General features: G+C 40.0%; 1 protein-coding gene across 1 annotated transcript in view; it reads left to right on the forward strand.

Moving 5' to 3' along the window:
- The window catches only part of LOC149453487 (uncharacterized), a 146,377-nt gene that overhangs the window by 40,319 nt on the left and 89,024 nt on the right, over positions 1-17,034 (forward strand). The window contains exons 6-12 of the mRNA XM_089688650.1: positions 727-850; positions 967-1,064; positions 1,182-1,331; positions 1,447-1,588; positions 1,733-1,830; positions 1,946-2,087; positions 2,803-4,244. Of these exons, the coding sequence (XP_089544776.1) occupies positions 727-850; positions 967-1,064; positions 1,182-1,331; positions 1,447-1,588; positions 1,733-1,830; positions 1,946-2,087; positions 2,803-4,244 (2,196 nt within the window). The remainder of the gene's footprint in view (positions 1-726; positions 851-966; positions 1,065-1,181; positions 1,332-1,446; positions 1,589-1,732; positions 1,831-1,945; positions 2,088-2,802; positions 4,245-17,034) is intronic.

Raw genomic sequence — 17,034 nt, forward strand, 5'->3', positions numbered from 1 at the left:
GGAGGTAATAAAATATTATTTTATATTTACACCAGATACATCCTAAATATAGAACCATTTATCCAACCACCCATCCGGAGCCTCTGGTTTATAGACCGGATACATCCTAAATATAGAACCATTTATCCAACCGTCCATCCAGAGCCTCTGGTTTATAGACCGGATACGTCCTAAATATAGAACCATTTATCCAACCGTCCATCCAGAGCCTCTGGTTTATAGACCGGATACATCCTAAATATAGAACCATTTATCCAACCGTCCATCCAGAGCCTCTGGTTTATAGACCGGATACGTCCTAAATATAGAACCATTTATCCAACCGTCCATCCAGAGCCTCTGGTTTATAGACCGGATACATCCTAAATCTACTGGGAGGGTCACATGACTTCACTGTTAACACTGTAAAACACAAACCTAATTGGAGGTAGGGATTATGAGAGGTCAGGAGTGACAGTTGTTTCTGTGGTTTTTTTTATGTTTACACAGCCTTTTAAAGCAGTAAATAAAAGATCTGGTGATCCCGAACACCAGCAGCTATCCTCCAGTTCCTCCCCCACACTTCCTGAGAATAGAGGAAAACAGTGTCAGGAAGATTCTAGAAGTCACCCAGAAGATCATTGATCTGCTGACAGGAGAGGTGAGCGGTGCCGGGAATTCTGGGACATTCTCCAGTAACAGACAAGGGATGTGTCTGGATGGTGACTGTATCATTGTGTGTGTCAGGTTCCTATAAGGTGTCAGGATGTCACTGTCTATTTCTCCATGGAGGAGTGGGAGTATTTAGAAGGACACAAGGACCTCTACAAGGACGTCATGATGAACAATCAGCCGCCCCTCACATCACCGGGTAAGAGGAGACTTTATTGTAAAGGAGAGAGCAGTACGGAGGGTCCACCTAGATCCCCCATCATCTGATAAACACATAGAAACAATGGATTCAGTCAGTGTGTGTGTTTCCTACAGATGGATCCAGTCATGGGAACCCACCAGAGAGATGTCCCCGTCCTCTGTATTCCCGGGATTCCACACAGGAAGGTCACACCATCCCTCACCATCATCAGGTAGATGGGACAGAGCAACTGGAACCTTAAAAAGAATTCTAAGCTATGAGAGGACATTCTTCTATGCAATCTCTTTTTCCTTTTTTCTAAATGTATCCTATCATCTTTGGGGTTTAGGATGAAAAACTGAAAGACATCAAAGTTGAGATTAAAGAGGAAGAAGAAGAGATGTCCATGAGTGGAGCTCAGCAGTCTGTGGAGAAGGGTGGTCCTCTGTTGTCCTGGGATCCCACACAGGAGGGTCATACCATCCCTCACCATCATCAGGTAGATGGGGCGGAGCAACTAGAACACAAAAGGATTTCGAAGCTAGGAGAAAACATTGTTCTCTGTAACTTCTCGCTCCCTTTTACGTATGTATTCTATCATCTCTGGAGTTTAGGGTGAAGAACTGAAAGACATCAAACATGAGGTTAAAGTGGAAGAAGAGGAGACATTGGTTAGTGGTGATCAGCAGTCTATGGAGGAGGGGGAGATGATTATGAAAAGTAAACAGGAGGAATCTTCTCTACATATGGACACAAGTGAGTAAGAAACACTAAATGCAGAAACAGTTCATAGATTGAGGATATGTAGACCTTCACATCAGTAGATAAGTACCTAGATCCCCCATCATCTGATAAACACATAGAAACAATGGATTCAGTCAGTGTGTGTGTTTCCTACAGATGGATCCAGTCATGGGAACCCACCAGAGAGATGTCCCCGGCCTCTGTATTCCCGGGATTCCACACAGGAAGATCACACCACTCCTCACCATCATCAGGTAGGTGGGATTAAGGGTGTACACCTATAAATGTATTCTAAACTATAAAAGGACATTCTTCTATCTAACCTCTTGTTGCATTTCACAATTGTATTCTATAATCTCTGGAGTTTAGGATGAAGAACTGAAAGACATCAAAGCTGAGATTAAAGAGGAAGAAGAAGAGACTTTGGTGAGTGGAGATCAGCAGTCTATGGAGGAGGCGGAGATGATTATGGAAAACAAACAGGAGGAATCTTCTCATTGTATCAACACATGTAAGAAACAAATACAGAAACAATTCATATTTTCATTTTACTTTTAAGGCTATAAAGTATGTTCCAAAGGAATAAGGTTAAGATACGGTACACCATATGAAAGGTCCATCCCCATTCCTCAATATAACGTCATGTTCCCAACAAATGAGGAGGAGATACTGGACACCATATAAAAGGTCCATCTCCATTCCTCATTATAACATCTTGTTCCCAACAAATGAGGAGGAGATACTGGACACCATATGGAAGGTCCATCTCCATTCCTCAATATAACGTCATGTTCCCAACAAATGAGGAGGAGATACTGGACACCATATGAAAGGTTCATCTCCATTCCTCAATATAACGTCATGTTCCCAACAAATGAGGAGATACTGGACACCATATGAAGGTCCATCTCCATTCCTCAGTATAACCTCATGTTCCCAACAAATGAGGAGGAGATACTGTACACCATATGAAAGGTCCATCTCCATTCCTCAATATAACGTCATGTTCCCAACAAATGAGGAGGAGATACTGGACACCATATGAAGGTCCATCTCCATTCCTCAATATAACGATGCCATCAATACACAATTGTTACTTGGTGAGGTATAGTTTGTTTGGATATTTTGTATATTTAATCTGAATTATTTATATGGTGGATGCAAAATGTGAAAATACATTTTTTTTCAATATTGCTTCCTAATATATGGACATAATGTACCTCCAGGTTGTAATTCAAAAAATAATGATGCCAAACAATATTCTCCAGGAGTAAATCCAGTTCCTCATATTGTACATCACAGATTGCATTGTATGGAGGCAGCAGAGAACCGTCTTAGATCAGCAGACCCTTCACTGTCCTGTACGGAGTGTGAAAAATCTTTTAAAATCAAATCTAAACTTCATATTCATCTCAAATCTCACATCAGCATGGAGTGTGGGAAATGTTTCAGTGAGAATAAAGAACTTCTGAGACACCAGAGCAGACACGTAGGTGAGCATTCCTTCTCATGTTCCGAGTGTGGAAAGTGTTTTACTCACAAAAGAAGCCTTCTAAACCACCAGAGAACCCACACAGGCGAGCGTTCTTATTTATGTTCAGAGTGCGGGAAATGTTTTACTCTTAAAGGAAACCTTCTAAATCACCAGAGGAGTCACACAGGCGAGGGTTCTTTTTCATGTTCAGAGTGCGGGAAATGTTTTACTCTCAAAGGAAACCTTCTAAAACACCAAAGAACTCACACAAGTCAGCGTTCTTATTCATGTTCAGAGTGCGGGAAATGTTTTACCCACAAAGGAAACTATTTATATCACCGGAGAATTCACACAGGGGAGCGTCCTTATTCATGCTCAGTGTGTGGGAAAAGTTTTACTCGCAACACAACCCTTCAGAAGCACCAGAGAATTCACACAGGTGAGCCTCCTTATTCATGTTCAGAGTGCGGAAAATGTTTTACTGTGAAAGATAAGTTTCTTACACACCAAAGAAGTCACAAGAGCGAGCGTACATTCTCATGTGCAGAGTGCGGGAAATGTTTCACTAGTAACGAGAACCTCATTAGACACCAGAAACTTCACATTGGTCAGGGTCTTTATTTGTGCCCAGAATGTGGAAAATGTTTCCGTTGGAAAATACAGCTTTTAAGACACAAGATAATTCACACTGGTGATTATCCCTATTCATGTTCAGAGTGTGGGAAATGTTTCACTGTGAGAGGAGACCTTCTTACACACCAGAGAATTCACACGGGTGAGCGCCCTTATTCCTGTTCAGAGTGCGGGAAGTGTTTTATTGCAAAAAGAAACCTTCTTACACATCAGAAAATTCACACGGGCGAGCGTCCTTATTTATGTTCAGAGTGCGGGAAATGTTTCACCGAAAAAGGAAAACTTCTTATACACCAGAGAAGTCACACGGGTGAGCGCCCTTATTCGTGTTCAGAGTGCGGGAAATGTTTCACTGTGAAAGGTAGCCTTCTTAGACACCAAAGAAGTCATACGGGAGAGCGTCCTTATTCGTGTTCAGAGTGCGGGAAAAGTTTCACTGTAAAAGGAAAGCTTCTTAAACACCAGAGACTTCACACAGGAGAGCGTCCTTATTCATGTTCAGAGTGCGGGAAATGTTTTAGGCATAAAAGTCATGTAACAAGACATCAAAGGACGCATACTTGACAAACGTATGGTGCGATTTGAACAGGACGATTTGTTCAATCGATCGTACGACAGTATAATAGAAATGGGTTTTTAATGGGGTACAACCCTGTAAAAGTGCCGGACCAGTCTGCTTTGCTTAGTCATTTTCTGGCTTCTATTATTTTGGACATTACAGACCTGATATCTGCCCACCCCCGGTCCTGGTTCTGATCCGGCACGCCTTGGGGTGTGCTAGAGATCAGACGGCTATTTACTCAGCCGGATTGGCTCTGTCTTCTATTTGAATGGTTTCACTTTAATTTTTTATAAATATATACAATGTTACTGAAGAGTTCCTCTACAGCCTGCATAAGCTGGAAATGTTCTTCTCCGCCATCGGGAACGAGGAACTCGGACTGACTAATGGACTTCAGCTTCTTGACTTCAGCCAAGTTAGGGTCCTTTCACACAGGCGTTCCGGTTCTGTCACCTTTTCTCAAAGAAAAAACGGATGAGTTTATATCTTCTTTTTCATCCGTTTACATTGGTTTACATCTGTTTTTCATCCGTTTAGCTCAGTTTCCATCCGTTTACGTCTGTTTCCATCTATTTACATTCATTTTTTATCCATTTTTGATCCGTTTACATCAATTTTTCCTCTGTTTAGATCAGTTTAAATCCGTTTTTCATCCATGTAGATCCAGTTTCATCCGTTTACATTCATTTTTCATTCGTTTAGATCAGTTTACATCTATTTTTCATCCATTTATGTCTGTTTCCATTTATTTACATTCATTTTTCATCTGTTTTCATCCATTTTTTTTAATCTGTTTACATCCATTTTTCATCTGTTTACATCCATTTTTCCTCCGTTTTAGATCAGTTTAAATCCGTTTTTCATCCATTTGTCCGTTTACATCCGTTTTCATCCATGTAGATCCAGTTTCATTCGTTTATAATCAGTTTACATCCATTTACATTCATTTTTCATCCGTTTTTATCCATTTTTTATCCGTTTACATCCATTTTTCTTCCGTTTAAATCTGTTTTTCATCCATTTGTCCGTTTACATCTGTTTTCATCCATATAGATCCAGTTTCATCCGTTTACATTCATTTTTCAACTGTTTAGATCCGTTTTCATCTGTTTAGATCCATTTACTTCCATTTTTCATCCGTTTACATTGGTTTACATCCGTTTTTCATCCATATTCATCCGTATTCATCCATGTAGATCAATTTTCATCCATTTACATTCATTTTTCATCCATGTTCTGGGTTTTTTTTTTTTTAGCAGAGGAAAAATATGGTTTTTTTCCGCTCAAAAAACGGATGTTAACAGATGCGTACATTAGCGGATATAAAAAAAATGTTCATCTGTTTACATTCGCAAGTCCATAGAGATACATGGGGGTCGATTGTTCATCCATAAATGGACAGATGAAAAACGGACGTACTGAATGCCCGGGTGGAAGAACCTTAAGAAGTGGTATTGACATCTCCGATATGTATCGCTCTGGAAAGGTATTGAAGTCATTGGTCCAATAAATCAAAACCGACCATCGTGTTCTCCCTTCTGTGTTGTTTACATTTTTGGTTGTTATTCCGCCTCACTGTGATCTGGTAAGGGTCCTTTCACACGGGCATTCCGTTTTTTTTTTTCTTCAGCTCAGTCATATTTTTTCAAAGGAAAAACGGATGAGTTTACATCTGTTTTTTTCATCTATTTTTCATCCGTTTTTCCATCTATTTTTTATCCCCTTTTAATCCATTTACATCCGTTTTTTCATCTATTTACATTGGTTTACATCCGCTTTTCCTCTGTTTAGATCCGTTAAACGGATGTTAACAGATGCGGACATTAGCGGGTGTAAAAAAATGTTCATCTGTTTATATCCGCAAGTCCATAGAAATACATGGGGGTCCGTTTTTCATCCGTAAACGGACAGATGAAAAATGGACATATGGAACACCCGGGTGGAAGGCCCCTAAGAAGTGGTACGAATATATTGACAGCTCCCATATGTATCGCTCTGGAATGATATCAAAGTCATTGATTGGTCCAATAAATCAGAACCGACCATCGTGTTCTCCCTTCTGTGCTGTATGGATTTTTTGTTGTTATTCCGCCTCACTGTGATCTGTTAAGGGTCCTTTCACATGGGCGTTCCATTTTTTTTTTCTTCAGCTCAGTCACGTTTTTTCAAAGAAAAAACAGATGAGTTTACATCTGTTTTTTCATCTGTTTTTCATCCATTTTTCATCCGTTTACATTGGTTTACATCTGTTTTTTCATCCGTTTAGATCAGTTTTTCATCCGTGTACATCTATTTAGATCCATTTACATCCTTTTTTTGTCTGTTCCGGGTTTTTTTGTAAAAGTAAAATAGATGAGTTTACATCTGTTTTTTCATCCGTTTTTTCATCTGTTTTTTCATCCGTTTTTTCATCTGTTTACATCTGTTTTGATCCATTTTTCATCCGTGTACATCCATTTTTCGTCCGTTCCGGGTTTTTTTTGCTGAAGAAAAGTAGGATGTTAACAGATGCGGACATTAGCGGATGTAAAAAGATGTTCATCCGTTTAAATCCGCAAGTCCATAGAAATACATGGGGGTCCGTTTTTGGTGAAAAACGGATATACGGATGCCCGGGTGGAAGGACCTTAAGAAGTGGTACGAATATATTTTACATTTAAAAGTCAAGCCAAATCAAGCGCTGGATGAAAATAAATATGAATAAAAAGGCTAACTGCTCACATAAAAGTTAACCTCTATAACCTTCAAATAATGAACCATAAATAATAAAATGCAGCGCTAATAGCCATAAACAATAGCATGAATAAATCTGGGTGGAGAATCACATATGAATGAAAAAAAAGCAGTATAAAACATATAGTTCAATTCTTATAAATCCGTAAGTTATAAGGTGCAAGGTGAAGAGTGAACGCTGTAGAAAAGTCAATCAAATAATTAAGCAGAATATCCGTGACTTCTGTGATGGTGAAACTGAGAATAGATTGCACTAACCAGATGGAAGAAGTGCTTGCGCATGGAGTATATAAGACCTACTCCTGGTGCTCTGGATATGGAACACTGGAATAGGTAGTAGTCATCTAACCTGACGCGTTTCGTGTAAAAGGACACGTTTTCAAAGGGAGTGTGCAGAGATAACAAAGACCTTTATATATCGTTCGGCACGCATGCACTGTGAATAGCCGCTACGTCATCGCGGGAGTCCTGGGCATTCGCAGTGCGTGTGCGTGGCGGCCATTTTCCTGTAGTAATAGGAAGAATGACAATATACAGATTGCGCATGCGTGGTAAGCGACAACGGCGGCCATTTTACCGGTGATCAGTCTCATAATAGCCTGAATAGCACTTAGACCACCAGGGTGATTGAACAGAGGAACAAATAGATACAAATGTATTATCAACAGGACTCTTTGGTCAACACTAATTATCCAAGAGTCTTTTACTGCTAGATATCGGCCAGTGAATCGATATTCATATAACAAAGAATTGGAAAAGCAAATAAAACAGATGGTAGCAGTTTGCATAGCACCATCTAGCTGTGGATAATAAGCAGAAAAATGTTTAAAATAGATATTGAAAGGGTGTATCACCCTGTTCAATCACTAATGGGTAAGATAAATGTATAAATAAAGTACATACAGATAAAATAGGATGGTCCAGTCAAAGATAGATACCTAATAACTGGGATCACCCAATTATAAATATTAAGAGCAAACAGAAACCTAATGATAGCATAGTAAATAATTGACAAGTATATAAATAATATGTATAAAAATATATATATATATATATAAAATGCAATGAAAATGAGAATAAGAATATAACAATACAACTGAATAAATGTAAAAATAGCAACGCTATGAGGAATAAAACGTTCCAAGATATAATAGTGTACATATGGATGTAAACAGTAAAAACAAAAATATGCAAAAAGCAAAGTTAGTTGGTGTCTATGAAACAATTGATGTCTAAATCTATGTTTAGACCATGTGGAGAGATAAATCCATTCGTCTCTAGCATAGACTCTGCTCTCTTTTTATGAACTCCTCTCCAATGTTTTTGAATAGTGTCAATACCAATAAATTTAAGGGAATGAGGGTTCCTGTTGTGATTTAGACATGGAAATAAATAAAACTAAGGAATTATTAGTCCCTTATATGGATAAAGAAGAATATAAGGCAGAATCAGATAAACTGAAATTACTTCTTGATAAAACATTAAAAGAACAAAAGATCAAGAAAAAGAAAAAGTAAACTAGGGACTATCACGATTACAAAGAAAAATTGGTGTTCAAGTGGGAAGCCTCTAATTATGATTTTGTTACTTCTAACGACTCAGACTCCAATCATCTTGCTAAGGATTCCAAACCTAAGAGAGGTTTTATACCTCCACATACACCTATTGAAAAACACAGGAATTTTTTCTTTGCTTCACTTAGACCTAGCTCACCCAGACCTGGGTTTAACATTTCTACACATAACTGTTTTGGCCCCCTTAGAAATAATTATCACAGTCCTTATATAGGGGACAGGCATTTTAGGACGCATCCCCAGTCTGAATACAGACATGAACCCAGCACTAAGGCCCCATTCAGGCCTAATCATAATCCTCCCAGGACTAGGGGTCATTCACCACCACCCTCTAGAAATATGAAGCCCAGAAACCAAAGAATAGAAGATGATTATTACGATAATGATTACTATTATAGACAGTATGACCAATCATACAGACCTTATGACCGAACACCTTCTAGAAATCAGATGAATTACCAACATTACAGGCCATATCAAAATGGACCACACAACGTTCGTAACCCACAATATGATAACCCCTCCTATTCACATTCCGGATACAGGAATCCCAGTAACAGGGAATTACCAGACAATTCTTCCAGATCCCAACACCATAATGGACCTAATCATTTTTTAGAAAAAGGTCCAGGAAGAAAAAGCAGTTTAAGACAAGAGGAAAATGAGGAGGGGCAAGGGCTAACACAAAAAAGAAGGATGTAACAGAATCAGGAATTTTTAGTCTTAGCAATCAATCACTCACTGATAAGGAATTGTGTCTTTTAAATAAAGGTCTTAAATTTGCTCCCTCTGCCAAACCTAACAAATTTGGCACTTTTATTGATATCCATAAATTTGCTAGAAAACTCTCTTTAAAAAGACATTTTTTAAGCAACCCTATAATGAGAGACACTATTAACACATGTCCGGCATCTTTTAAGTCTTCTAATCTCAAAAATGCTTCTCTTTTTAACCCACCTGCCTACTCTCACATCAACATTTTTAAAAATATGGTTTTAAAAGATCTGGAGAACATTAAGGTTAAAAAGCAATATGACCAACAACGTATTGATAATACAATTAACAGCTTATTAGAAACTAAAGATTTGGTAGTACGTCCTGCTGATAAAGGTGGGGGCGTGGTTATTATGAATATATGTGACTACTTGGCGCAAGTTTATAATATTTTGGATGATACAGAGACTTATGCAGTGCTGCAAAGGAATCCTTTATTTGCATACAAAAAAATTGCTTAAAGCATTAATTAAAAAAGGATATGAAAGAGGTATTCTTAATAGGAAAGAAAAGGATTATCTTTGTCCTGCTGTTCCCAAATTACTTATTTTGTACTGTTTACCGAAAATTCACAAAGACCCTGTCAATCCCCCGGGCCGCCCAATAGTTAGTGGCATTGGCTCTTTATGTGCTCGTGTTGGGGAATACATCGATTTTTTCCTTCAACCTTTAGTATGCAACACGCCAGCCTTTCTCAGAGACTCTAAACAAGTCCTGGTTGATATTAAAGATATCAAATTATCTAACCCTACCTTCCTAGTCATGGCAGACATGAAGACGGCCTTACAGCCGCTGAATTTTACCTTAATAGTGCAGAGGACATACCCCAGCACAAAAACGTTTCATACTTGATCTGTTAAGTTTTGCTATGAACCACAATTATTTTTGGTTTAGCGACAAATATTATCTCCAAATTACTGGTGTAGCCACGGGTGCTAAATTCGCACCAAGCTTGGCTAATTTATTCATGGCTAGGTGGGAAGAGGATTTGATTTACTCTAGGGATTGGCCACACCTTCTTTTCTACCGCCGTTATATTGACGATATTCTGTGGGACGGTGATGAATTTTCATTAAGGAATTTTTTTACCACTCTTAGTTATAATACTCTCAATATTAAGTTAACATTTCAGTATGACTACTACGAAATTAATTTTTCTAGCTCTAACCCTGTGTAATAATGGTACAAGGATATCATCCAAAACTTTTTTCAAAATTACGGACAGGAATAGTTTTTTTCCTAAGAACAGTTGCCACCTGCCTTGATGGTTAAATAATATCCCCAGGGGACAATTTCTCAGGATTCGCAAGAACTGCGATAAGTTGTATGACTTTATCATACAATCCAATGTGCTTAAAAATAGATTTATTGAAAAAGGCTATGATAACATCGCATTAGAAACAGAAATTAAATATATGAAAGGAACGAGCGCTAGATCTATGCGGGTGGAGCAGCTAGCATGAAAGGTAATAACCTCAAAACCTTCTAAATGCAATATATATATATATCAACATGCAGCGCTAGGATGAAAAGTCTTTATCATAAATCGTTATCAATATCAAAACCCGCATACTATCCGGATATATATAGCATCTCCTGATTTTGGAATAAATTTAAATAAAACAACACTCTGAAACGGTGTAATTATGTGGAAAACACGTGACAGTCTATCAAAGGTCAGGGTAGTGATGGTGGCTATTGCACGAAAAATGTCAGGAAGCGGCTCTCAGTGACTCTACCACGTGGACCCCTCAGTTGGCTAGATGCCAAAAGTGTTTTTTGACAGTGTGTCATTCCTTTTAATTGATGTTCTTCACAATAAAGCAGTGTTGCACTATGGCATTCTTTGTGTTTGGGCTCATTTCTCTATGAGCCCGCCTCTTAAAAGGAGACCATTGGATGACATCTTAACTGCTGGCTCCCTCTGGTGGATTTTGTGTGTACTACACACTCCCTGATGCTGGGTTAAAGAACTGTGATGACATCCTGATCGCTGGCTCCCTCTGGTGGATCTCGATCGCTTTGGTAGTATCTGGAAGTGTGGCTGAGCATTCCTGTGGCTGTCCATCAGACCATCCATATCGTAGATGTCCTACTTCAGATGACCCATGTATCATCACTCATATGCGCATTAAATAGCGCTATCTGGTTAGTGCAATCTACACCTATACGTTCCACCAAAGTCATCAACAATACCCTGACCTTTGATAGACTGTCACATGTTTTCCACATAATTACACCTTTCAGAGTGTTGTTTTATTTAATTTATGCCAATATCAGGAGACGCTATATATATCTGGATAGTGTACGGGTTTTGATATTGATAACGATTTATGATAAAGACTTTTAATCCTAGCGCTGCATGTTGATAGATAGATATATATATATAGATATATATATATATATATAGACACAGAAATTATTCGGGCTATGGACACCAGTAGGGATATCCTCCTCTCTTCCAGTAACAAAAATAAGACTGAAAGATTTTGTCCTTTTTATAACCAATTTCTCAGCTCAATTTAAGGATGTTGCAAAAATCATAAAGAAAAACTGGTGCATTCTAAAAAATTATCCTGTTTTGGGAAATTGTTTGCCTGACCATCCAGAAATACCTTATCGGAAGGCTCCGTCTTTAAGAAATAAGCTAGCCCCTAATGTGGTTAATCCCCCAAAGCCACTTACTTTTTCGTAAGGGATTCTTTCCGTGCAATAGGTGCATACTGTGTGTGCATAATGGCATTCACAAGAATCCTATACATACATTCTGCTCTAACTCCACTGGCAAACGTTTTGATATTACATCTACCATTACATGTAACAGTATGTATGTGGTCTATCTTTTAGAATGCTCCTGTGGTAAACAATATGTGGGCAGGACCACCAGGAGGTTCAGAGATAGACTACGTGAGCATTTAACCAATATTAAAAAAGGCTATAGAGAGCACTCAGTCTCCATACATTATCCGTCAACATCACAACAGGGACCCTCATTCCCTTAAATTTATTGGTATTGACACTATTCAAAAACATTGGAGAGGAGTTCATAAAAAGAGGGCAGTGTCTATGCTAGAGACGAAGTGGATTTATCTATTACATACACAGTCTCCACATGGTCTAAACATAGATTTAGACATCAATTGTTTCATAGACACCAGCTAACTTTGCTTTTTGTATATTTTTGTTTTTACTGTTTACATCCATATGTACACTATTATATCTTGGTACGTTTTATTCCTCATAGCGTTGCTATTTTTACATTTATTCAGTTGTATTGTTATATTCTTATTCTCATTTTCGTTTTTATTGCATTTTATATATATATTTTTTATACATATTTTTATATACTTGTCATTTATGTACTATGCTATCATTAGATTTATGTTTGCTCTTAATATTTATAATTGGGTGATCCCAGTTATTAGGTATCTACCTTTGACTGGACCATCCTATTTTATCTGTATGTACTTTATTTATACATTTATCTTACCCATTTGTGATTGAACAGGGTGATATACCCTTTCAATATATATTTTAAACATCTTCCTGCTTATTATCCACAGCTAGATGGCGCTATGCAAACTGCTACCATCTAACTGTTTTATTTGCTTTTCCAATTCTTTGTTATATGAATATCGATTCACTGGCCGATATCTAGCAGTATAAGACTCTTGGATAATTAGTGTTGACCAAAGAGTCCTGTTGATAATACATTTTTATCTATTTGTTCCTCTGTTCAATCACCCTGGTGGTCTAAGGGCTCGTTCACACTTGACTGTTTTACCAACACTTGCCAAACGCCCCTATAGTGTTTGGCAAGCGTTGGTCCGGCGTTTGCCGAGCGTTTTTTTAACGCTCGGCAAACGCATGCGCGGTTTAGCGGAAGTTGCTAGGCGTTTGCCAAGCGTTAAAAACGCCCCACAAACGCCTATAATGAAGTTTGAATGGTGTTACTGCTCCGCAAACGCCCCGCAACCACGTCGTCACCACAAACGCCGGCCGGGCGTTTGGGAGCGGCACCATTTACTGGAATAGGAGGCTTCAACGCCTCCTGACTCGACCAGAGGCGTCCGTTTTGCCGCGACGCTAACGCTCCCGTTAGAAGAGCACCAAGTGCTGCAATGTGGCACCATGTGCTGCAGAATTGTCAGAGGCATTTGGGAAGCGGTAAAAACGCTTCCCAAATGCCTCTTTGCCGCCTGCACACAATGCTAGTGTGAACATAGCCTAAGTGCTATTCAGGCTATTATGAGACTGATCACCGGTAAAATGGTTGCCGTTTTCGCTTACTGCCCATGCGCGATCTGTATATTGTCATTGTTCCTATTACTACAGGAAAATGGCCGCCACGCACTGCGCATGCGCGGGACTCCCGCGATGACGTAGCGACTATTCACGGCACATGCGCGCCGAACAATATATTAAGGTCTTTGTTATCTCTGCACACTCCCTGAAAACGTGTCCTTTTACACAAAACGCGTCAGGGAGGTGCCCCCCACTGGTCTACCACACCGCATGGCTTGTTGAGGATGGCCGGCGGCCATTTTTTATTACTTTGTAGGTGCTTTTTTTATATGTGCATTACCATTATTAAAGGCAACTACACTATCAGAGGCTTTGTCTAGGGCTCTTTTTTGTATGGGAGCCCCATACTTCTTGAAGATTTGCCTGACTCCTGCCTATCTGACATCTGATGTTTGGGATGACTCCCCCTGGTGGCTATTACTGGCATTTCCGGAGGCCTTCTATGGATCCTTGATGGATGACACCTGGTGGTTGCAGTTTAGATGACTACTACCTATTCCAGCGTTCCATATCCAAAGCACCAGGAGTAGGTCTTATATACTCCATGCGCAAGCACTTCTTCCATCTGGTTAGTGCAATCTATTCTCAGTTTCACCATCACAGGAATCACAGATATTCTGCTTCATTATTTGATTGACTTTTCTACAGCGTTCACTCTTCACCTTGCACCTTATATTTTATATTTACATCTCCCATATGTATCGCTCTGGAAAGGTATTGAAGTAATTGATTGGTCCAATAAATCAGAACTGACCATCGTGTTCTCCCTTCTCTGCTGTATGGATTTTTGAGACCGCAGACATGATACAAGAGGTGGTTATTTTTTTCAGCTGGAACTTCGCTTTAAGAAAGAACACAACAGGGCGCACTCTCCTCGTGCATTACCGTGGTATCAATTGCTTTATTATAGAAAAAAGTGACAAGTACTCACAAAAGGACCATTAAAACAGACATGCAGCCAAGTGAATCTGTCCTGTGGAAATAGGTCACCAGTTGTAATAGCTGACGCATTTCGGTAGACGCACTCCCTTCCTCAGAGCTAAGGCAACCAGACAAACAACATTGTAACCTCAACCAGTTCAGCTCTCACGCTCGTATACTGCTGATTGACCAAAGCCATTTTGACATTTCAGCTTTGGGCTCATTGGTTCAGTGATAATGGTCATTACTTAAACCCTTCATGCCGGGGCCTCCCGGCCCTTTAAGAGTTTCAGAAGCCGTGGGGCGGGGTTTAGAGTCATGTGACCGCTGTGACGCCTGTCACAGCGGTCACATGATCGGGAAGGGTCCCGATCAAAAGAGGAGATCGGGACCTTTCCGTGAGTACCGGACATGTGTGCAGGGCACACGCTCTCAGTACATATGTTCTTTTTTAATGGAACGCAAATGTGTGACAATATGTGTCAGTGAAATAAAATAAACCACATATGAAGTAGGAGAAGAATATGCCCCATTGTTGGTGTTGGTGTGAGTAACATAAACCTCATCACTGGTGTCAGTGTGAATAAAAATAAGACCCATCATTACCCCGGGTTCACACCTAAGCATTTTGCAGAAACGCACTAGGGTCCATGTAACATGATTTCCTATGGGACACGTTCACATCTCCGTGTTTTCACCCAGTGCATTTTTTTGGAGAGAGTCAGGGACTTTTTTTAGACGCAAAAAAGTTTTTGGTTCTATAGACTTCAATAGAAAGGCTGCAGAAAAGCATGTAGTGCGTTTTTGCAGCATTTTTTATGCGTTTTGCGCTTTAAATCTGCCTAGCAACAAGAAAAAAATAGCAAAACGCTTCACGTGCAAAAATGTAATGCAGAAACGGAGCAAATGCAAACTGCGTAGGTGTGAACCTAGCCTTAGTGTGGGAGGATAATAAACCTCATCGCTGGTGTCAGAGCCCTAAAGGAAGAAAATAAGTCCCATAGAATTGCTGTAAAGAGGGCAATATTCCACATATTTGTGGTGTCAGTGGAAGCAAATAAGCCTCATATATTTGTCAATGGCAGGCAATAAGCCCCATCTTTGGTGTTGGTAGGAATAAAATAAGCCCCGTATTAGTGTCGGTAGGAGGGAATAAGCCTCATGGTTGGTGGGGTAAAAAAATAAGCCTCATACCGGTATCAGTAGGAGGGAATAAGCCCCATATATCGGTGTCAGTAGGAGGGAATAAGCCCCATATCGGTGTCAGTAGGAGGGAATAAGCTCCATATCGGTGTCAGTAGGAAGGAATAAACCTCATGGTTGGTGGGGGAAAAGATAAGCCCCATATCGGTGTCAGTAGGAGGGAATAAGCCCCATATCGATGTCAGTAGGTGGGAATAAGCCCCATATCGGTGTCAGTAAGAGGGAATAAGCACCATATTGGTGTCAGTAGGTGGGAATAAGCCCCATATCGGTGTCAGTAGTAGGGAATAAGTGCCATTGTTGTTGGGAATAAAATAAGCCCCATATCGGTGTCAGTAAATGGGAATAAGCCCCATATCGGTGTCAGTAGGAGGGAATAAGCCCCATATCGGTGTCAGTAGGAGGGAATAAGCCCCATATCAGTGTCAGTAAATGGGAATAAGCCCCATATCGGTGTCAGTAGGAGGGAATAAGTCCCATATCGGTGTCAGTAGGAGGGAATAAGCCCCATATCGGTGTCAGTAGGAGGGAATAAGCCTCATATCAGTGTCAGGAGGGAATAAGCTCCATTGTTGGTGGGAATAGTATAAGCCCTATATCGGTGTCAGTAGGAGGGAATAAGCTCCATATCGGTGTCAGTAGGAGGGAATAAGCCCCATATAGGTGTCAGTAGGAGAGAATAAGCCCCATATCGGTGTCAGTAGGAGAGAATAAGCCCCATATCAGTATCAGTAGGAGGGAATAAGCCCCATATCGGTGTCAGTAGGAGGGAATAAGCCTCATATCGGTGTCAGTAGGAGGGAATAAGCCTCATATCAGTGTTAGTAGGAGGGAATAAGCGCCATTGTTAGTGGGAATAGTATAAGCCCTATATCGGTGTCAGTAGGAGGGAATAAGCTCCATATCGGTGTCAGTAGGAGGGAATAAGCCCCATATCGGTGTCAGTAGGAGAGAATAGGCCCCATAACGGTATCAGTAGGAGGGAATAAGCCCCATATCGGTGGCAGTAGGAGGGAATAAGCCCCATTGTTGGTGGGATTGAAATAGGAGGAAATAAACCCCATATCGGTGTCAGTAGGAGGGAATAAGCCCCATATCGGTGTCAGTAGGAGGGAATAAGCACCATATTGGTGTCAGTAGGTGGGAATAAACCCCATATCGGTGTCAGTAGTAGGGAATAAGTGCCATTGTTGTTGGGAATAAAATAAGCCCCATATCGGTGTCAGTAGGAGGGAATAAGCCCCATATCGGTGTCAGTAGGAGGGAATAAGCCCCATAT

The sequence above is a fragment of the Staurois parvus genome, unplaced genomic scaffold, assembly GCF_062004578.1.
Source record: "Staurois parvus isolate SC_StPar_1 unplaced genomic scaffold, SC_StPar_1.0 ptg000449l, whole genome shotgun sequence".
Lineage (NCBI taxonomy): Eukaryota > Metazoa > Chordata > Amphibia > Anura > Ranidae > Staurois > Staurois parvus.